The sequence below is a fragment of the Balaenoptera borealis genome, assembly GCF_965194805.1.
Source record: "Balaenoptera borealis genome assembly, chromosome: 1".
NCBI classification, from domain to species: Eukaryota; Metazoa; Chordata; class Mammalia; order Artiodactyla; family Balaenopteridae; genus Balaenoptera; species Balaenoptera borealis.
In genome coordinates, this window is record NC_138860.1 from 157,264,044 (window position 1) to 157,285,916 (window position 21,873).

Below are 21,873 nucleotides of genomic sequence, written 5' to 3' on the forward strand. Positions count from 1 at the left end.
GAACTGAATCTTGAAAAATGAGTAGAGCCCCCCAGGCTGGAGAAAGGAATGTTCTAGATACATCAAGAATCTGAAGTGTGAGAGAGCATATCTTATTTCAGAAACAGCTCCTCATTTTGATGTTAGCTCAGATTTCACCACTTAAAAAGAGGCTCTGCTGACTACCCTCTCAGAAGAAACCTGTCCCAGCGCTCCCTGTTACATCTTATTTTCTTCATTATAACATTATCACTGTCTGGCCTTATCTTGTTTACCTGTCTATCACAAGAAGATGTTAGTTTGAGAATGTAAGTACCTTATCTTTCTGTTTCACTGTTATATCCTGAAGGCCTACAGGAACTCAATAAATATTTGTTATGTGAAAGAATGGTAAACGATTCATCATGACCACAATATAGAATTCAGAAAGAAATGGATATGACAGAAGACAAGGCCATATAGATGGACAAAAGCCAAATCATGGACTATCCTCTAAGGAGTTTAATGTGTAGTGGTAATTTAAGAGTTTAAAGAAAAGGAATAGCATGATTAAATTCCCATTTTATGAAGATCATTTTGGCTGTGGTGAGAAGGATGATCTGTAGAGGGTAAATACGGAGGCAGGAAGACTACTGAAATAATCCTGGTAAAATGGAAGAGGTCTTTAACTAACGCAATAGCAGTGGAGATGGAGAGGATAAGTAACAGGGTGGTGAAAACTGTAAAGCATGATGACTGCCTGGATATGTGAGGTGAAAGAGAGAGAAATTAAGGAAAATTCTTAGATTTCTTGCTGGAGCAATAAAGTTTCTGGTGTGCCAGTCACTAAGATAGAAATCAGTGGAGAAGGAGCAAGATTTGCAGGGTGGGAAGCAGAGAAATGACACGTTCCATCTGTGACAAGTTGAGCTCGTGGCAGGCGGCCTGACGTGCAGCACTTGCTATATAGGACTGGAGTTCGGGAAAGAAGCCTGTGCTTGAACTACAGATTGGGGGCGGTGGGCATGGAGGTGGTAACCGAATCCATGGATACAGCTGAGACCACCCAGGAACAGTGTGTGACATTGAAAGAAAAGAAACCAAGACAGAACCTTGGAGAAAGTCAGTAATTTTAGACATAAGAAAAGGAATCTAAGGAGACTGACAAGGAACGAGCAAGGAAGGAATGTAAGGGCAAAGGGAAAGGACAGTTGGCGGTGAAGCCCAGGTTTCTAGTTGGGAAAATGGTAGATGATGGTGTACTCACTGAGATGAGGAAGGGTGAGGGAGGAGCAGATTTGTGGGGAGATAAGGCTTGTGTGGGGCACATGAGATTGGAAGTACCTGTAGGACATCCAGGTGTGTGGAGGTATCTGGTAGCCAGTTTGTGAGCAGAGGTTCGGAAAAGAGGTCAGACCCAGAGACCGCTTCCTGAATCACTGTGTTCTCTAACTTATTTTCCTGTCTCCATTTTTCTTTCTCTTCCAAATCCACCCTTCCAGCATTGGTCCTGTGGATTAGAGCATGAGCTTTGGGGTCAGACTGCCAGACTGAATCCTGAGTCTGTCACTTACTAGTCATTTAGGGGATTGACTTTACCTCTTTGAGCCCGATTTTCTCATGATAAAATAGGGTAAAAACTGGGTTGCCTCATAGGTTTATTGGGAATACTAAGTGAGTTAATAGACCTAAAGCACTGAGAACAGTGCTTGGCACAAAGAATGTTAGCTGTTATCATCATCATCTTCTTCTTCACTACTTTATCTCATCAGAGAGGTGACATGTTGCCAGTGTTGTCATCCTAAAGAATATCTCTGATCATATCCATGTTCTATTCAAAAACTTTTGAAGAATCCCCATTACCTTTAGAATAAAGTTTCAGTCTTTTGGAAGAAGTTGAGTAGGATCGGTGTAAGTTCTGCTCTGTACATTTGGTAGAATTCCCCAGTGAAGCCATCTGGTCCTGGACTTTTGTTTTTAGGGAGCCTTTTTTTATTACAGATTCTATTTCATTTCTAGTGATTGGTCTGTTCAAGTTATCTATTTCTTCTTGATTCAGTTTTAGAATAAAGTTTCAACTTCAGAGTTTCTCATGTTTCTCATGATCTAGCTCCAGCACTGGGTCCTGGAATGTTAGAGTGAGATGGGGCCTTAGAAATCATCCAGCTCAATTTCTGCATTTTTACAATGAATAAATCGTGGCAATCCAGACTTTTTTCTTATTGTTCCTGTGCATATCCATATCCCATTCCAGATTCCTACGTAAGACTGACAGATGTCACCATTCTCTTAAAAACCAGAACTACACTTGCCTTTATCCATTTGATCACCTGGTTCTAGAGTAGCTCATGAGGCTTTGTAACTTCCACTCTGTCTCATCTTGCCTCAGACCTTCCAAGGAAGACAGTACCATAACTCTTGTTTGCTCTAATTGGTAACCTCTCCCTCCCCTCCTGTGGGTGGGCAGACAAAGGAGCAGCTCCTAAAGCCCACTGTTAGTGTCCTGAATTGACATGAACAGACTTGGTAAGGAAACTAAGGCTCTGTAAGGAACTCCAGCTTATTTATATGAGAGAAGTTCATAGAAAGACCTAGCATAATATCCCAGAGTCAATTGCTGTTTTGGGGGAGGTATAATCTTGGATAGCCTAATAAGATTTCTAGCTGGGGAAACAGTAAAGGTTTAGATGGTGGCTGCTGCTATTTTTCCAACTAAAAAAGTTTAGGTGAAGCTATAGGCAGCCCACATGGGACTAATGACTAGGAAGGCCATTAGAGACTACCCAAACCTGCAGGTTAGCCCCTGGTGATAAGATGAGACATCTTGCATCCCATATGAAAATTTTCCCATTATTTTTGGGTCATTTAGTTTTGTTTTGTTTTGTTTTTTAATTTTTTTTTTTTTAATTTTAGTTTTGACTGTGTTGGGTCTTCATTGCTGCGCGCGGGCTTTTCTCTGGTTGTGGAGAGCGGAGGCTACTCTCATTATGGTGCGCAGGCTTCTTGTTGTGGTGGCTTCTCTTGTTGCGAGCACGGACTCTAGGCGTGTGGGCTTCAGTAGTTGTGGCACACAGGCTCAGTAGTTATGGCTCACGGGCTTAGTTGCTCCATGGCATGTGGGGTCTTCCCGGACCAGGTCTTGAACCTGTGTCTCCTGCATTGGCAGGAGGATTCTTAACCACTGCGCCACCAGGGAAGCCCCGGGTCATTTAGTTTTAATTACTTATAGTAAAGTTAGGAAAGGTGATTAAATTGCAGTCATGTGAGACTTGATTACCCTGATGCTATTACATCTGGACTAAATGGCACAGTAGGAGCATGAATTTGTCTAGAAAGGAGTTTCTCATATTCTTAGTCTGCTTGTCTCTGCCAGCATTGGTGAGCTGCTAAGACTTTCTGGACAGTGGCTTGGACACCCGCCCAAGGTCCTCAGGACTTAAAGGATGCTAATAGGACCGCCTTGGGGAAGGTGTGGGCAAGACTATGCAGAGAAGCCTCCTGCCTGTCTTTCTGATTTTCTACCACTTCCAATTTATATGACAGCTGATGTTCAGCAATCCAAAGTGTAGTGAAAACTTCATTGTTGAGGCTTCAGTGTCAATCCTGTGTTCTGCATCTTTGGTCCTCTGGTCCTGATTAACATCTCCTGCATTTCCTCCTAGTCCAAGGTGAATGACCCAAGCAGCAGTCTAGGGTAGCACCTTCACATGCAGGCAGGCTGGGGAACCAGGATTTCACCTGGATTTTCCGTGCTTTCTGCAGGCAGCAAGTGCAGCCCTCAAAGCCAAGCAAGATACAGTACTGCTGCTTCTCATTGTTACCCTGAGTGTCCTCTTTACCGACATTCAACTCACTGCCCTGCCCACTGAGCCCCTTACTTTTCCACTCCCCTTTATCCCTGACATTCACTGTGCCTGAATTGCCTCTCTTTAGAGATCTTTACCTGTAGAAATCCTACCCATCTTCCAAGGTCCAATATGTATTCTAACTGCTTCATGCAGTTTTCTTGAATTTTCCTAGCCAGAAATTATCTCTCCCACCTCTCTGTTCCCTGTGCGCCCATCACTTTACTTATGCTCATGTGACACTTACTGCATCTTTCTTTTTTCCTCAACTAGACTGTAAATTCCTTAAATACAGAAATACTTCTCATATGTCTTTGTATCCCTTAACTCCCAATACTGTATTTTTTTTTTGGCTGCGGTGGGTCTTAGTTGCAGCACATAGAACTGAAAGAAAAAAACATCAAGGCACATAGAAGGGAGAAAACCAGGCTGGCCTCATACTTTTCTGTGACAACATTTAAGGCCAGAAGACAGTGAAACAACATTTAGAAAATTTGGAAGGAAAACTATTGTGACCTAAGAATCCTATATGGTTGAAATATAAAATCATCAGAAATACTCCAAGGCTCAGGAGACTTGTCACCCATGAACCCTCTGGAAATCTGTACTCAAAGACATAATATAGCCAAGTAAGTAATGAAACAAAATACTGACAAATGGGTAGGTTGAGTATAAAAGTGAACTTCCTTAAACATAAAATTAAGTCTGTGGCAGTTAGAGTTGAAAAAAGATCATAATTGTTCAAAGAATTCTGTCCATGTTTCTCCAGTCACACTTTTCAAAAAACCAAATTATAAAATTTTGGCAAGATCTCCTGGACTTAAGGGACTCCTTCAGACTTTTGATTCATTCCCTACTTGGAACCATTTGCACTAAGCCCATCTTCTTAGACTACTACAGCTTATTTCTTTTAAGATTGTTACATCCTGGGAATTCCCTGGCTGTCCAGTGGTTAGGACTCCACACTTCCAGTGCCGTGGGCCTGGGTTCAATCCCTGGTCGGGTAACTAAGATCCCGCAAGCCGCACGCAGCATAGCCAAAAATAATAATAATAAATTTTTAAAAATAATATTGTTACATCTTTACTTTTATTCCCCCTGAGCCCTTTTTCTTAGCCTCTGCTTAGGGAATATAATTAGATTTCTGAGGAGGAAGACATTTTTCACTACTAAACCTTTATACAGTAAAGGGAGGCACATAGAACTAAAAGGAAGAAATGTTCAGCCTGCTCACTGGAGTCAGTACATTTTAATCTAGAGGACCCAAGAGCAAGAGTGACCAGAGGCAGGAAGAAAGTGAGATGTTTCTTCAAGTATTGTATCTCGTTACATGAATTAACCTGGATAAATCTCACAAATATGATGCTGAAGGAGAAAAAAGCAAGTTGCAGAAGGATACATAGAGAATGATAGCATTTATATAAAGTTTTTAAACTTTGCAAAAGAATACTATATATTGTCTACTAGTATATGTAGTAAAAATGCTTAAGATCAATAAATACCAGAGTCAAATAGTAGTTACCTCTGGGAGGAGAAGGAAGGAAATGTGAAATAAAGAAAAATACTTTATTTTTGTATTGTTTTTTGGTGGGTACACAGGTGTTCTGTATATTCTCTGGACTTTTCCATATGCCTGAAATATCTCATTAAAAATAATACATGTTCTTCATCTAGAGGAACACCTGGACCAGGGCCTCTTGGGCCAAGATTAGGAGCCTCTGGCATCTGGAGAGATACGGGCAACTCAGCCATAATCTTTGGGCTGAAGCAGTGGGTTGGCCTAAAGCAGACCTTCAGTCACATGCCTAAAAAAGCTACGTGTATCTCCAGTTCCTTACTCTTTTCTCCCCCAAGGTTATGAGTAAGTTTAGAAAGCCTGCCAGCTAATCCCCAGAGAAGAACCTGCCTGTCCTCAGAGTTAACTAAGAAGTTTCATGGCTCTTTACCACACACTGCCAGTTAGCAGCTGAGGCAGAAGCCCGTGGCACCGTGGAGAGTCACTTACCACTGTGTAGGCTTGGGCATATTGCTTAACTTCTGTGAGCCCCACTTTTCTCTGTAAAAATTAGAATAAATACCACCATTCCTGCGGGTTTGCTAAAAGGATTAAGTTACATAACGAATATAAAGCGCTTTGTGTAGTGACTGAGCTGTACTAGACATTAGATTTATGTGAGTTCCCTTCTCTCTTGGAATAAACTGAAGAAAGCCCTAACTAAAGCCAGAGGAGGAATGAGAATTTGGAGGCACTCCTGCTTCCCAGGTGAGGGTTTCTTCCTCCTGTCATATGTTATGGTATCTTGGCAGTGATCTTACAATAAGCCTCTGTTTTTCTCATGGCCACCTCTCCACTGAAGCATTAGGGTTCTCGGGGTAATTTCTCAAGGCCTGCAGCTTTGCTTAAAATTTGACACCACCAAGAAGTGAGGACCAAAAGCCCATTAATCTTAGCCATCTCTGAGCAGCTTGTTAGAGAACACAGCCAGGCATCGGCACAGCAGAGTCCTTAGTACCAAGCTGAGAGTTAAAAGTAGGATTCAGAAACTGTAGTTCTGGCACTGGGGCCAGGTCTTTTCATGAGCTGTATAGGAAGTACCTCCCCTCCTGCTTTAAGCACTGAGGAGAAAAGGCAAAGTCTTTACTGTGGATTGGCGACCTGGAGGGGGGCTTGTTTGATATGGTAGTGTCTGTCCTTCCCCTCCAGCCTGAGCAAACACACATACTACCTGTAAAGTCCTTAACCTTGGAGTTCTTTCTGGACAAGAGGAAAGCTAAATTGTCTTAAAATTTTTCCAAAGTACCTCAGCCTTGCTAGGTGACTTGTGACTGCAACAGTGATCATGGGAAACAATTGAGAAACAAGTGGTAGAAAAGATTTCACACTCACTAAGCATTTTGTCGTCTCAAAGCCTTTCACAGATTCACTGAACAAGAGCTTCAGAAGAGCCCCCAGCTTCCCATCAATCAACCCACTTTTTCCCTATCACATCTGTAGACTCGCTAGTGGTGGTTTATTTGTCTCAGAGGGAGTTACACACAAACTGGATGAGACAAGCAATAAAGCAATATGGGAGGTTCCTGAGACCTTAATCAGACCTGTTAAACATAAGGAGAACCCAGGCTATCCATTGGTGTAGAAATTTGACCTCAGTCATTCCAGATTCTTCCTTCCAGAAATGGTTCCCACTTGTGTCCCAGATTCCTAAATAGCCATTTAGTACTGTCTAATTATGGCTGCTGGAGTTCCTGTTGGCGGTTTCTTGTTTGCTGACTATGTTTACCCCTAGCCTAACTCCAGAGCATGCTACTACTCTTAAACTACTGAGTAGGAAGCATCCCCTTTCTCCCACTTTGAAAAAAGAAATGAGACTTTTCAGTGACAAACTTGTAGCCAGTTGTAAGCCTGCTATGTCTCAGAAGCCTCTGTGTCTGAGGCTTTCTATACTTCCTTACTCTTCTCTTGGGGTGAATTTTCCCCTAGGAGCAGGAGTCACCCTAACCACTGACTGGACTGCTTTTCCTCAGGCAGAGGGCAAATTGGAAAGTGCTGGAAGGTCCCCTAATGCCCACCCACTGAGTGTATCCTGAGTCTGAGCCAAAAAACAAACTAATACTAGGACTTCCCTGGTGGTCCAGTGGTTGAGACTCCACACTTCCACTGCAGGGGGCATGGGTTCGATCCCTGGTCGGGGAACTGGGATCCCACATGCCGCATGGTGCAGCCAAAAAAAACCTAAAACTGGGGCTTCCCTGGTGGCGCAGTGGTTGAGAATCTGCCTGCCAATGCAGGGGACACGGGTTCGAGCCCTGGTCTGGGAAGATCCCACATGCCACGGAGCAACTGGGCCCGTGAGCCACAATTACTGAGCCTGCGCGTCTGGAGCCTGTGCTCCGCAACAAGAGAGGCCGCGATGGTGAGAGGCCCGCGCACCGCGATGAAGAGTGGTCCCCACTTGCCGCAACTAGAGAAAGCCCTCGCACAGAAACGAAGACGCAACACAGTCATAAATAAATAAATAAATAAATAAAAGAACGTGAATTCCTTTAAAAAAAAAAAAAAAAACCTAAAACTGTTTCTACCCATCTCTAGCCCACACCACAGAGGTGCTGTGGCTTTGGCCTTTTGCTGCTTTCCAACAAGCTTTAACCTTCTAGAAGAATAGAGATAAAAAAGGCTCTGGAATGCCATAAAGTGCTAAAATTCCTTTTTGGCAGTTTACTAAAGTTTTGGCATTTGGGAAGAATCTTTTTCTTTTTAATATTTATTTTATTTTATTTATTTATTTTTTGGCTGCGTCGTCGGATCTTAGTTGCGGTACATGGGATCTTTCGTTGCGGCTTGTGGGCTTCTCCCTAGTTGTGGCGTGCGCGTTTTCTCTCTCTAGTTGTGGTGCGTGGGCTCCAGAGCGCATGGGCTGTGTAGTTTGCGGCACGCGGCTCTCTAGTTGACTCACGCAGGCTCAGTAGTTGTGGTGCACGTGCTTAGTTGCCCCGCGGCATGTGGGATCTTAGTTCCCCGACCAGGGATTGAACCGGCGTCCCCTGCATTGGAAGGTGGATTCTTTACCACTGGACCACCAGGGGAGTCCCACGGAAGAATCTTTTTTTTTTAATGGCCTGTGCATGATAGTTTTAGTCCTTGGAATGGCCTCTTTTCCATCCGCCATGCCTCCTGGGTTGCTTGAGGATTTTTTTTTAGTTGTTTTGTTTTGTTTAAATGGAGACTCACATCCTTCCTACTCACCTCTTTCTCCCCTCCAGCTGCCCACTTCTGACTCTTTAGGGTATTAAATATTCCCTTGTTAGGGTAGAGCTCCTTCCACAGAGCCATCTTGGCTCAAAAAAACAACTAGGCAGGGCTTCCCTGGTGGCACAGTGGTTAAGAATCTGCCTGCCAATGCAGGGGACACGGGTTCAAGCCCTGGTCCAGGAAGATCCCACATGCCGCAGAGCAACTAAGCCCGTGCGCCACAACTTCTGAGTCTGTGCTCTAGAGCCCGTGAGCCACAACTACTGAGCCCGCGTGCCACAACTACTGAAGCCCGCGCGCCTAGAGTCTGTGCTCCGCAATGAGAGAAGCCACCGCAATGAGAAGCCTGTGCTCTGTAACCAAGAGTAGCCTCCGCTCGCCACAACTAGAGAAAGCCTGCACGCAGCAAAGAAGACTCAATGCAGACAAAAATAAATAAATAAAATAAATTAAAAAAAAAAACAAACTAGGCAGTCCCAGGCTTCCTCTAGCCTTTTCTCCCCTTAATTTCTTTCTTTCCTTTTTTTTTTTTTTTAAACCTTATTTATTTATTTGGTTGTGCCAGGACTCCTTAGTTGTGGCTTGCTGGCTCCTTAGTTGTGGCATGCAAGCTCTTAATTGCGGCATGATGTGGGATCTGGTTCCCTGACCAGGAATCGAACCCAGGCCCCCTGCATTGGCAGTGTGGAGTCTTAACCACTGCACCACCAAGGAAGTCCCCCCTTAATTTCTTTGTATGGCATTATGATTAAATGTATGAATTCTGGAGTCAGGCAGACTTAGTTTTGAAATTGCTACTTGGCAGTTACGTGGTTTTAGGTAAATGGTTTAACTTAATCTGTTACCTCATCTGTAAAATTTGGTTATTTTTACTACATCAGAGGTAAAAATGGTACTTCCAGAATGATTTAGGAATGTCCCAGATGATTTTACTGATGAAATGGCTGGATTTGTAAGTCACTCCTGTAATGTATATAGAATATTTAGCACAGTACCTGGCCTGAGGTAGGTATGCAATAAATGCTAGTGAAGATTTTCAAAAGGACTTTTCCCCCACCCACCAGTCCTCAGAAGCCAAGAAGATGCTTTTTAAACACATTCAAATGCTAAGAGCCAGTGGAGCTACTCTTGAGACTGTGGCTTTTATGAGTAATCTTTTATGTAGAATGGAGTTGGTTTAAAAAGCATCCTTTTTTTTCTAAACGAGTATGGTTTTGATTAACCAGGGTCTATGATGAGAGCTGTGGGGCACCCACTGTTTCCATAGCTGATCTCCTGGGAAGATTCATGGGATCTGAGCTTCCAGTGAAATTTGGTATATATTCCCAGATGAGAGACAGGAGCAATGGATCAGCCCAGGGACCAGGGCCAGCTTCCACCCCCAGACCAAAGGAAGAGAGATTGGATGGAATTTAGACTTCCCAGTCTGGGGTGCCTAAAGAACTGAAGGCAGACTGGTTGCTCTTTTCAGCCTTTGGGGGAATATCATGATGAGCATATACAAACTCTGATCTTCTCTAAAGCCCAGCCCTCTCCTGGCCCAGCTGAGCCATTCTGTCTTCTAATGATAAGCTTGTAGCCATTAACTGGACTGGCCAGCTAGTCCTAGCATATGGGGGAGCCAGAACCCCCAACCCATAGTGACAAGGATAGTGATGAGAGCCATGGACACTCCCTAACTTGGTTACTGTGTTACAGAAGCAACATCCAGGGCAGCGTCATCTGCAACAATGCTGTAATCGAGAAGGGAGCAGACATCAAGAACTGCCTAATTGGAAGCAGCCAGAGGATTGAAGCCAAAGGTAAACCAGAAACCAAATTACAATCACAGGTGCCATTTTTTATATATCACAGTAGCACAGATAATGCTCAGTGCTGGTGAGAACTGGGGAGCAAGCATATGCATACATGTCAGGTGAGAACATAAATTGATAAAGCTGTCTTAGGAGGGGATTGACATCACTGTCAAATTTTTTGACTTTGACTTTACAGTTCCATTTTTAAGAATTTATCTTGTTAGATAAGCTCATATATATTTATGCAGCCTTACTACCAAAAAATTGAAAACATAACAGAAAGATCTGATGACCCAGATTGGCACCAGTACATTACAGTGGCTGTTAGGCATAAGAGAGAAGGGCCAGTGATCCAACAAAGGCTCTGGAACTAGCTCTGGCCTCCTGCAGTCCTTGACTACCTCATCTGACCTGATAGTTAAGAGAGAGAGTCCCATAGATTCTTGGCCTGGAAGAAGGTTAGCAGCTTCTTCAGAAGCCATTTTCTCAGAGCCATCCTCAGCTGCTTAGCGATGACGCTGTGAGCTTTACTGTTAGCTAGCTCTGCGCTGTAGCTGTAGAAAGACTGTATAGTGCTTGAGAGACATGCAGACATCAGGATTTCCCTGCTGGGCTGGTCAAATTTGAATGGTCCATAATTTGGCTGGGTATTTTTAACCAAAAAGTAGACAAAGCTCAAGATCAGTAAGGATGGCTCATTCCTTTTCAGATTATTCCTAAACCTAAAATAGGATGGGATAGGGGAGTTGCTGAAGGAACTAAACCCACCAATTCTGAATTGGTGTAAACCACATCATTTTCCTTCTCCCAGTAAGTAGAGGCCTTCTTCAGTTTTTTCTCCTTCCCTTTTTTAAAGTTGTATACTTCCCTTGTGAGCTTTAGACTCAAACAGACCCGGGTTCAGATCTCAGCTGTGCAACTCACTGGACGTGCACCAGGTTAAGTTTTTAATTTCTTGGCCTCAGATTTTTGAAACTAGAAAAATTGAGACAATAATACCTATCTTGGAGGATTGTTGTGAGAATTAAATACAGTTAAATGTTGTGAGGAGTACACACAGCTTCTGGAGCATACCAGGGGACTTACAGCTCCAGATACACACCATGCTCTTGTGCCTCTCCATGCCTTTGCACATGCCCCCTCTCTCTGGAATTCTTGATGACTCTGCCCAAGTGCTTTCTCTATAGAACCTTCCCTGACTCTTCCCATGATTCCCCACAGTCAAAATGAGCATTCCTTCCTCCTCTGCTCCTTTTTCAATACCTTTATTAAAGTATATACACAAGTTATGGCTATTATTTATGAATCTACCTTCCCTACTAGACTGAGATCCTCAGGCCAAGGATTGACTTATTTCAATATGTATCCCTAGCTCTCAGAACAGGTCCTGGTTTATCGTAGATAGTGGGAAGAGGAGAGATGAGTGAATGAATTTTGGATCCATAAAGGGAATTTGGGGGCATTTCAGGGCAGAGAGTTTGGGTTCCAAGAAAGGCATTTGTGAGATAGTTTGCAATTATCATGAAATCTCTTCTGGCTTTTCTTCTAAACTTATGCTGATGGAAGAACCACATAAAACACCGATAAATGAACTGGGGAGATGTGGCCTTGGCCTGAAACCACCCTTCAACCTTTTTCTTCACTTGAGACTAGATGCAGCACTCCTCTTCATTGCCTTTCGTCTCACATTTCAAGTGCTTTCTTCTTCTACGTGTGAGAATTGTCATTTCTAAGAGGCCTTTCCTGGGTGTCACTAGTTTACCAATAACGTTCTTTGTTATAAGCATCATAAACTAATAACTCTGGCTGATTTAAGCTGATAAAGAATTCATTGTAAAGGTAGGTAGCTCACAGCTCTAAGATAGTTGCAGAATCAAGCTTAGAAAATGGGTTACAGCCAAGATTTACACTCCAAATCATTCTGGTGAGGACACTGCTGCCATCCTTGCTGAACACTGGTTATCACAGTTGGCAGTGCTACTCCAGCCGCCCAGCAGGTGGATTCTCTCTGGTTCCTACTTTTTTGTGTGGTGGCCCAGCCCAAGGTTTGTGGTGGCTGCATTAACAGGTCAAGCCTAGATCCTATACCCATGCCCTAGCTACAGGGAAGGCTGGCATTTTTAGTTCAGTTAGTAGGAGACAAACTCCACCCAGTGTCTCACCAGAGAACCTTTGAACAGGAGTGTTGGTCAGCAGCGGTGCCCCAGCTATTGGTACTTTCTGCTGTGATCCCGTGCCAGCTGAGAGTATTAGCTTAGGTGAGAGGGCTGAGACACCAGCTTGGACTCCAGCACAGGAGGCATGGATGGCCCTGCCCTCCTAGAGCGCCACCGGCCTACAGCTATTGTTTACAGCTTTAAAATGTTCTCACATGCATTGTCTTATTGGATTCTCATAAAAGCCATCTAAGGTAGGGATTCATTATGGACCCATTTGGTGAAGTGGAAACTGAGACTTTGAAAAGTTGAAATTTACCCAAGGTCATAGCTAGTACCTGACAAAACTGGGTCTTCAGCCTGAACTATTGACAGCCTCCAAAAAGACCAGAAGAAGAAGCCATTCCTGGCTTGTCTAGCAGAATTTGGTCATTGATACCCTTTTTCTCCCTTTAGTCCATCTTTCTCGGACCAATAGGAAAAATATTTTTGGACTCCATATTATGGCTCTCACTCTCCTCAGGAACGTCAGGTCTTAGCTCTTTCTCCTGCTCAGCATACCAGTTCACCCAGGCCTACCCTTGGCTTGCAGAGAAACTTGTTTTTTGAGCATCTGAGGCCTGTTGGTTGTTTCTTAAAAAAAGGATTCAGAACACCAGCCTTTTCTCTGACTCCATGGAAGGCCTTGGAAGGGATCCCCAGAGCTTCAAAAGCAGCTGCTCAGCTGGTCTGTGGGGCTGCTTTCTTACCCCATCCTTTCCCCTGTCTCCTCATTGCATTTCTCTCTCCTGCTTTGTTCTCTTCTGTTTGGGTTTATGGCCCCACACCATGTTTCTTGACCACCTTCTTGCCTCTTTGTCTTTGTAAATTATCTCCTGCTCAGCAAAAAGTAGAAACATCCCCTAGTGCTTTTCTTCTTTCAGTCCCTCCTGGAGCCAGGAGCTGCTTCCTTTTGTTGTTTTTACTGGCATATTTGAATGAGTGAACTCCATTTGCCACTGCCCTAGGGTGTCCCTCCTTTCTTATTTGCTGGAACCTGGAAACTCACAGTTTCTGCTTGTTCTTCTCCCCACTTCCAGCAAAGTAATGGTGCTCCTTTCTTTTACTTTGCAAGGACCCCTCTTCATTCTGTGTGCAGAATGCATGAATGTCAACTGAATGCCAGTATTGAGGCACATCTCCCATCAGGGAGCGTAGGGATGTGCCAGCCAAACCCCTAGGAGGTCACAGGCTGCAGCGTCTCCTGGGCTTTCTGGCTCTAACTACATGCCCTCTCCTTAACGGTCCTGAAGGAGAGATGGCCAGGGAAGTCATCTGGACTTTAAACTGGAGAACCCCAACATTTCTTGCTCTGTCCTCTATGCTAGAGGGACCAATGCCTCCAGCACAGTAGTCAGTGCCTTCCTGCCACAGGTACTCCTGGCCAGTCACCTGTTCCCACTATCACTTTTCTTTTTTTTTTTTTTTTAATATTTATTTACTTATTTATTTTGGCTGTGCCGGGTCTTAGTTGCTGCACGCGGGATCTTCGTTGCGGCATGCGGGATCTTTAGTTGCAGCATGCAGGCTCATAGGTGCCACATGTGAGCTTCTTAGTTGTGGCATGCAGACTTCTTGGTTGCGGCATGCAAACTCTTAGTTGCGGCATGCATGCGGGATCTAGTTCCCTGACCAGGGATCAAACCCAGGCCCCCTGCATTGGGAGCGTAGAGTCTTACCCACTGGACCACCAGGGAAGTCCCCACTATCACTTTTCTTTGAGGCTGAGCCACATTGAGAATGCAAATTCCAAACCATCAGTGCAGCAATCAAGACCTGTTAACTATGGATGGCCCAGACAAACATCAACTCAGGTCCTCACTAGCAAAGAGTCAGGAGATGGCAAAGTCCCCAGTCAGTCTTCCTCCCATGGAGGGATTTCAGGAAAAAACATTCATCCTCAGAAGCAATGCCGTCCCCTCTCCAAATCCGAGTCATTTGCATGCCACAGAGTCACCACATCCATAGCAGTCTTCCACACCAAAAATGGGACTATCGTAACCCAGCGTAGGCCCCTCTGCCCTTTTTTAGCACTACCAGGAGAACAAGGCATTTTCTAACAATTCTGGCTTTACTCACCCCACCCAGCATGCTCAGTTAATGAGATTATCTCTGGCAAAAATCCTGGCAGCCAAGTTTGACCTCCTGCTCAAGCCAACTGAAAAGCCACAGCCAACAAAGTCAAAACCTGGGAAACTAATTGGACATTTCATCTGAGTCTTTTATTACTGTCAGTGAGAGAACTTGGATCTGTTCCCTGGTCCCACAGTGATCAGTCCTTTGGCTGTGAAAGTAGACCTGATGTGTACATAGGTCAAGTCCTGGCCAGCAGGAGTCCTCCCAGCTTCCCAACAGTGCAGCTTTTCATATGTGACTTGTCATTCCCTTCTACCTCAACTGGTTTTTTTCCCAACTTACTTTCCTCCCTTGTACTCTTCCCTTTAGGATCTTTCCCGACCTGATTCCAGCCCAGAACTTTTCCAGTGTGTTTATCGGAACCTGCTTCCAGCCCTGGCCAAGCGGAACTAGTACTGCTTGCTTTTCCCCTTCAGGTTTCCTCCACTTTACTGAATCTCCATAAAAATACATCTTCCCCCAAAATGCCAGATACAGTCTTCCTCCCCTGAGTCCCAGTGAGCAAACCAGAGATGGTGCAGGTATTTATTTGGAGCCTAGCAGAGCAGAAGAAGGTGTTGTTTGCCTCAGCCTAACCCCTTATTAACCCCTCTGGTCTGGAGCACTGAGGACCAAGAAGTGTTAATGAAACTGGCACTGTCTTCAGAACATTCCAGTGTCCCTGGAAACTAGGAAGAGACTGGATGAAGGAAGAGCAAATGTCAGAGTCTGGTTATGAGATGATGTGGCTAACTGATGGCTACAGAGGGATAAAGGGCAAAGAGGAGCTTTTGGAGGTGCCCTGGGAAGCTAGCCAGAGAAACGTTTCCTTTGTTCTTTTCTGGTCAGTGTTACCTCAAGGTAGAGCCTGATTGACAGTCACACTCCAGGACCGGCCCCAGGCCTAGGGAATTTAGCAGCCTGAGCACTGTCTGGGCCTCCCTCCCATTCCTCTCACTGAAGGAAGCAGATGGCTATGAAGTATAAAAAGAATACCTCCTAGGGCAGGAGTACACAGGCCAGATGCAGCCACATCCTGTAACTTCCATTTAATACTCATCAAGGCTCTTTACATCAATTATCTTACTGAATCCCCACAACTTTGTGAGGAAACTAAAGCCCAAAGACATGAAATAATTTGCTCAGAGTTAAATTACCAATAGAATTCAAATCTCTATGGCTCAGAGCTCTCCTATTCTGCACTGTCACCTTTTCTTCTCACATGAGATTGCCTCTGTCAAATACAGTGCTGAAACAAGAAACTCTGTGAAAGGCCTAGACCTTGGTTTCTCTTCCTACTGGAGAACATTAGAGAAATAGGCCCGAAGATGCTCTAGACCCACTAGGACCTTTGCTGTAACACACCGGATGTGTCAGTTATATTCTCTTTGACAAGGGGATTGGAGGCCTTCTCCTCCATACATGCTCCTTTTCCCACTTCTCTACCCTCACATAACCCCCAAAACACACACACCTTCAACAAACAATTACCGCCTATCTTCTAGGCTCTGGGAGGCTAGGGGTGTAAAGATGAGTAAGACTTGCCTCTTGCTGTCCAGCTGCTCACAGTCTATTATAGAGACACAGATGAGTAAAGAAATAAGTACAGTAAAGTTTCACGGGTATGATGGTAGAAGACTGTCAGGGTTAATTAAGGACAGAAGAGAGAAGTTGGTCAGTTCCTGGCACAAGGATCAGGAACGCCATCTCAAAGGAGAGAATTTAGGCTAAATCTTAAAATTGTTGGCTATTTACCAAATATACAAAAGGGAAGAACCTCTCAAGCAAAGGGGAACCATGTAAACAGGCACCTGACGGCAAAAAACAATCTGATATGTTGGGAATTGAAAATCATTTGGAAAATCTAGAATATAGTGTATAAGGGAGATACAGCAAGAAACAAAACTGGAAAGGTGGATAGAACAGAGGACATGTCTGAAATCTCAAAGTCTCCAAAGCTTCAGTCAGAAACCCCCTTTCTACTGACAGAGCAGAAGTAGGCTCCAGGCTGTGGGCAGTATGAACAGAACAAAACATCTCTTACTATCAAACTTGGTCCCATCGTTAACGATCTTCATTTTGCTGCACCAAACCCTTCTGAGGCTGAAGTAGAGCCTCAGGAAAGTCAGAGTTTCTGCCTCACCTATCAGGGTCACTCTCAAGCCCCCAAGTGTGGCAAGAAAGGTGTTGGACCTTTAGAAGCCAAGCTAACCCAGAAGGAATCCATTTTCAGCCAGGTGGTCAGCCTTTTCTGTCTGAGCCAATAGAACAGTGAAAGCTCTCCTGCCTCCTACATCTGCTCCATACCTCCAGGGAACAAGCAGACAGCATGCTCCTGGTTTCCCCTACCCCTTCCAGACCATTGGTTCACTGCCTCCTTTCTATAGCTCTTACTCCTTGAAAGCTAACCCTCTTCTTAGCTTTCACCCCATCATTGGTAAGCTCCCAGGGCACTCCCCTAAATATATTGAGGGTTCACAGTCTTCCCCTTTCCTCCCTCTCTTTTTCCAAACATCTTGGACAACTTAAACATATTCATCGCTGAACCATCCAGCCCCTCAGCTTCACCATTCCCCGACCTTCTCCACCAGCCTTCACTCCCTTACAACTTTAGCTCTCCACTTACATAACCATACCCTATCCCTCTCATTACCCCAAACCTCTGAAATCTTTCATGTGCCAGTAGCTGTGCTAGACACTGGGGTGTGATCATAAATCCACTGCCCCTGCCCTCAAGATTCTTACAGTGAAGTAGAGAGAGAGATATACATCAGGTAGAGTGTTTTCAGAGAGCAGGAAATGGACAGTTCGGAAGGGAAGGCATCACATAGTGGAGGTGCTTGATTAGGGCATTTAGGGTGAGTAGGGAGGGGAAGAAAGGCATTCTAGGCAGAGGGAACAGCATGTACTAAGGTCTAGAGCTGTAAAATAACATGGCTTCTAGGTACAAATGGAGAGTGATGGAAGATAAAGCTGGAGAGGTAGGCAAAGGTCAGGTCATAGAGGGCCTTATGAGTTTGGACTTTATAAAAATAATAACGACCACTGTTTGTCAAACGCTCAATGATTCTTTAACTCATTGAATCCTCACAATCACCCTGTCGAGTATGTGGTATTATTTACATGTGACATATGAGGCATCTCCCTTTCTCCTTTGAATATCTCCATTTAACTATTTAGTCTCTTTTCTTCTCACTATTTTCCCCCATTCCCTATCCTCTGGCCACACCACAGCTTTTCACATTCCTCTTTCTTACATCTTTATGTCTTTGCTCATGTTGTTCTAACAGCCTGGAATGCCTTCCCCTTGATATACTGCCTGAAAAAACTCTATCATTCTTTATGACTCAGTTCCAGTCCCCCTCCTGTGTGAAGTCTCCGGAAAGCCAGGTGTATAGAGAGTCAGTCCCCTCCTCCTGTGTGGGAAGATGCTGTCTCTTCCAAAGTCCTTTCGACAAGTTGTATTCCCAAGAGCTTCTAAAGAGCAGAGCCACATAGGAGAGGAATGAATGTTTATGAACACAGAATGAGAAGTAATTGGGTTTGAAATGACATATTTTGCTGCCATTTCTTAAACAATCTTTTCTTTTTCTTTTATAGCCAAACGAGTGAACGAGGTGATCGTGGGGAATGACCAACTCATGGAGATCTGAGTTCTGAGCAAGTCAGACTCCTTCCTCTTGGCCCCCAGAACTACAGATGTTGGCTGGCCCACCTGTTTGACTCTGTATTTATTTCCCAATAAAAGAAGGGCTCCCAAAGTCATGCTGGAGACTTAGGGAGTAGTCCCAAGCTCCACATCAAATGGGCTCCAGAGATACACAGTGTGTGTTCATGTTGTAGAGACCATCTGGAGCTGGCATGTGGAACGATGGCCTAGCTCTTGTACACCAAGGTTATCAGGCAGGGGCAGCAGCTGTCCAGTGGTGAAGTTCCTAGGAGGGCTACTTTCTGACTGGCTGGCCCAGCCTAGTCCTTAACAGCATCTCCCACCTGAAAGGACCTGGGGGTACTTCAGTCCCTGACCCTAATCAGGCTTTCTAGACCCATAGGCCTAGCTGCTGCCATTGTGACCTCTGCATATGATGTTCCCTCTACAGCTGTCAATTTGGGCAGCCTGGCCCCTGAACCTCAGTCCAGGACTTACTACTCTGCTCTCATACCTACCACATAGATTCCTGGCCCCTGACACCACGCCACCGCCAGCCTCACCCTCTAACCCCTGCCATTTACTTCCTATCCTTCCAGTCTCGGGTCAGTTTCTCCAGCTCAACTGTTATTACCTTGGAGACCCTAAAGCAATCAGGAGGCAGCCCCTGCCTAGCCAACAAGCCTATCCCCACAGGTTTTAGTGGAGGAAAGAGCAATAAAAGAAAGCCATGGTTTGAGAGAAGCCAGACCCCTTCTCACCTCCTCTTAGTGAGGTCTGCCCAACCTGGTAAGGAAGAGCCAGCAACCTATATCATCATTTGAAATTCTTTCTGAGTCTTCTCCAACTGTACTCCTTTATACCCTAATTACACAGACTCTCCTGCTTCAGATCATTGAGAAGTGAGATTTCAGTACTCACAGCTCTTCTGGAGCCCTGTGCACCTTGCCTGCACCACCCCCGCTCCCAAACACACACACTCTGCTCTTGCCTCTCCCTACATTGCTTTTACAGCCTGCAGGTGTTTGGTGGAAGATGAAAGTGGTTCCTGGGGTGAGATTTCACCTCCTAGAATTATCAAAGGAAAGGTTTCTCTTGATGTGCTCACTGTGGGTGGCTGTAATTATAAAGAATGATTTGAAATACTGGTTTCTACAGTGCTTCAAAAATCTGAAGTCTCTCAAGTTCATTTGAGTGATCTTGCCTGAATCTTAGTTGCTTTTATTGAACTTGTCAGAGACTAGATGAGCATTCCTACCCTGGGGGATCTCCACCTCCACCAGCCTTCTTGGTTGCTCTAGAGCTCCACATTCCTCCCACTGGTCAGGACAAGGTTCCTGAAAGTTTGTCCTAATCAGACAGGAGCTGAAATGGCACAGCAGAGTGGTTGAAATTGATAGGACTGCAGGGGAGGTGGGAATAAAGAGCTGTGGTAGTGCCCAAGATGATCCCCTTTGGAGGTGATATTAAATTTGTGGGGCTCCGATGATGCTAGAGACAGTTCTGGCCTCGATGGAAGAAGACCTGCCCTGTGGAATGTTGTTTGGCTTTGGCCAAATCACTGTCTCTCTCTGTCCCTAAATTCCCACATCTGCAAAATGGAAAAGTTGGACTGGGTGACTTTTAAGTGACTTTCTCAGGTTTTGTCCCCTCTCAGAGCTTTCTGACCCTTGGGGTCCAGGTGGCCCAAGAGGCCAGAAGACTGCTCCTTGACCGCAGAAAGGGGATAGAGGTGGGTGGATTTGGAGGTTGGGTGGGGTAGGGGAAGAGAAGGGATTGATTAAACTGTCCCAGAGCCTTCCCATACCCCTTTCTGATCTTCCCCACTGAGCTCTTGGAACCCCTGACAGTAAAGTAGAGGAAAAGCCTCTCCTCTACCTTCCCTTGCACAAGCCCATGAGCAGCTCCTGCTCCAAGGAAAGGAGGGAGCTGGAGAAAACGCAGGGTGGGCTTCCCTGGTGGCACAGTGGTTAAGAATCCGCCTGCCAGTGCAGGGGACACGGGTTCGAGCCCTGGTCCAGGAAGATCCCACATGCCGCGGAGCAACTAAGCCCACGTGCCACAACTGCTGAAGCCCACGTGCCACAACTGCTGAAGCCCACGTGCCACAACTGCTGAAGCCCACGTGCCACAACTGCTGAAGCCCACGTGCCACAACTGCTGAAGCCCACGCGCCTAGAGCCCGTGCTCCACAACAAAGAGAAGCCACCACAGTGAGAAGCCCGTGTACCGCAGTGAAGAGTAGCCCCCGCTCGCTGCAACTAGAGAAAGCCGGTGTGCAGCAACAAAGACCCAATGCAGCCAAAAATAAATAGATAGATAAATAAATAAGAGTTTAAAAAAGAAAGAAAGAAAAAGAAGACAAGGTAAAAGTCCCCCAGGGGAAGACCTTGCTGAGTTTGAGTCCCAGCTGGGAGTAGCCCCCAGCTCAGGACACTGCTGCTATTGTCTCCAACAACTCCAGAATTGGCTGAGTGCCCAAGGTGCTTTGATTTCTCTTCTCTTTGCTCTATTTGTCTGCCAGAAGGCAGGGACAGCTTTTGTTTCCTTTTGGCAGCATCTACAGAGGTTTGAAATGTAGTGAGCAACTGAATGTCCACTGGCCAGCTGCCTCTCCATGGGACAGAAGCCAGAAGAGCCAGGCAGGCAAAAGAATTGACAGAATCTGCCCTGCCTCTCTCTCCCAGTGATGCTGCATGAGGGGAGTGGAGGAGAGGGGGAAGGGGGCCTGTAATGCCAAATCAAGGAGGACTCTGGGGAGGTGTTGAGGAACAGGGTTCTGGGAGCTTGCCAGATCAGACAATTTGATGGCTACTGGTGCAAGAACCCCTCCCCCAGTAACCCATCTCCCCTACCTGCCAGCAAGAGCTCCCTGAGCCTGTAAGGGGATTGACCGCCAAGACTGCCCTCCAAGCTTTTTCCAAGGTGAGAGGCTGAACTTCCCAGTTCTTCACCACATTACTTTTGCCAGCCCACTCCCATCTGCAGTGGAAAGCGTCAGGGAAAACTCTAGCTGGATCCCAAGAGTGATCTAGGGGTCTGCACAGCCTAGTTTAGAAGCGGTTCCTATTTCCAGAGAATTGCAAAGAGTAGACTTTTTTTAATCCACAGGCATCCCTACCCCTAAGAAGGTACATAAGCCAGGTCTTGGTATGCTGCTTTTTAAATAGTTAAATGTGTCTGAGGAAGGCGGAGAGGGGTGTGGGAAGGACCACCCAGACAGAAGGTCTAGAAAGCTCAGCTCTGATGGAGCTGACAGGGAGATAAAGAGGCTGAGCAGGAGAACACATTCTACTAGAGGTCAGGATGACCTGTCTTCAGCCTGAGCCATCTGCCACCACCCAGAAGGCTTGCATCAGGGGCTTTTCTGCCATGGATAAATGGGGAAATTCTGCCTTGATTCTTATCCTCTCTCCTTCCCTCACCATCAAGGTAAAAGGCCATTCTCTGATCTCTGGTTGCAGCCTCTAGCACTAGAGACTTGACAGGTGCTACTGGAATAAATCTGCCTAGAGGGAAGGGGCATACATTCCCAGGCTTGGCCCCTAAACATAATGGGTGGTAG

The 21,873-nt window shown here is 45.4% G+C and overlaps 2 protein-coding genes across 6 annotated transcripts in view; one reads left to right on the forward strand and one right to left on the reverse strand.

Annotated features, from left to right (window-relative positions):
• Positions 1-18,479, forward strand: part of EIF2B3 (eukaryotic translation initiation factor 2B subunit gamma) — a 153,414-nt gene extending 134,935 nt beyond the window's left edge. For all 3 annotated transcript variants that reach the window (XM_082364961.1, XM_082364962.1, XM_082364963.1), the window contains 2 exons: positions 10,252-10,355; positions 18,260-18,479. In XM_082364961.1, the coding sequence (XP_082221087.1) occupies positions 10,252-10,355; positions 18,260-18,312 (157 nt within the window). In that variant the 3' untranslated portion in view covers positions 18,313-18,479. The remainder of the gene's footprint in view (positions 1-10,251; positions 10,356-18,259) is intronic.
• The window catches only part of BTBD19 (BTB domain containing 19), a 93,161-nt gene that overhangs the window by 39,380 nt on the left and 31,908 nt on the right, over positions 1-21,873 (reverse strand). The gene's annotated exons all lie outside the window — the stretch shown is intronic.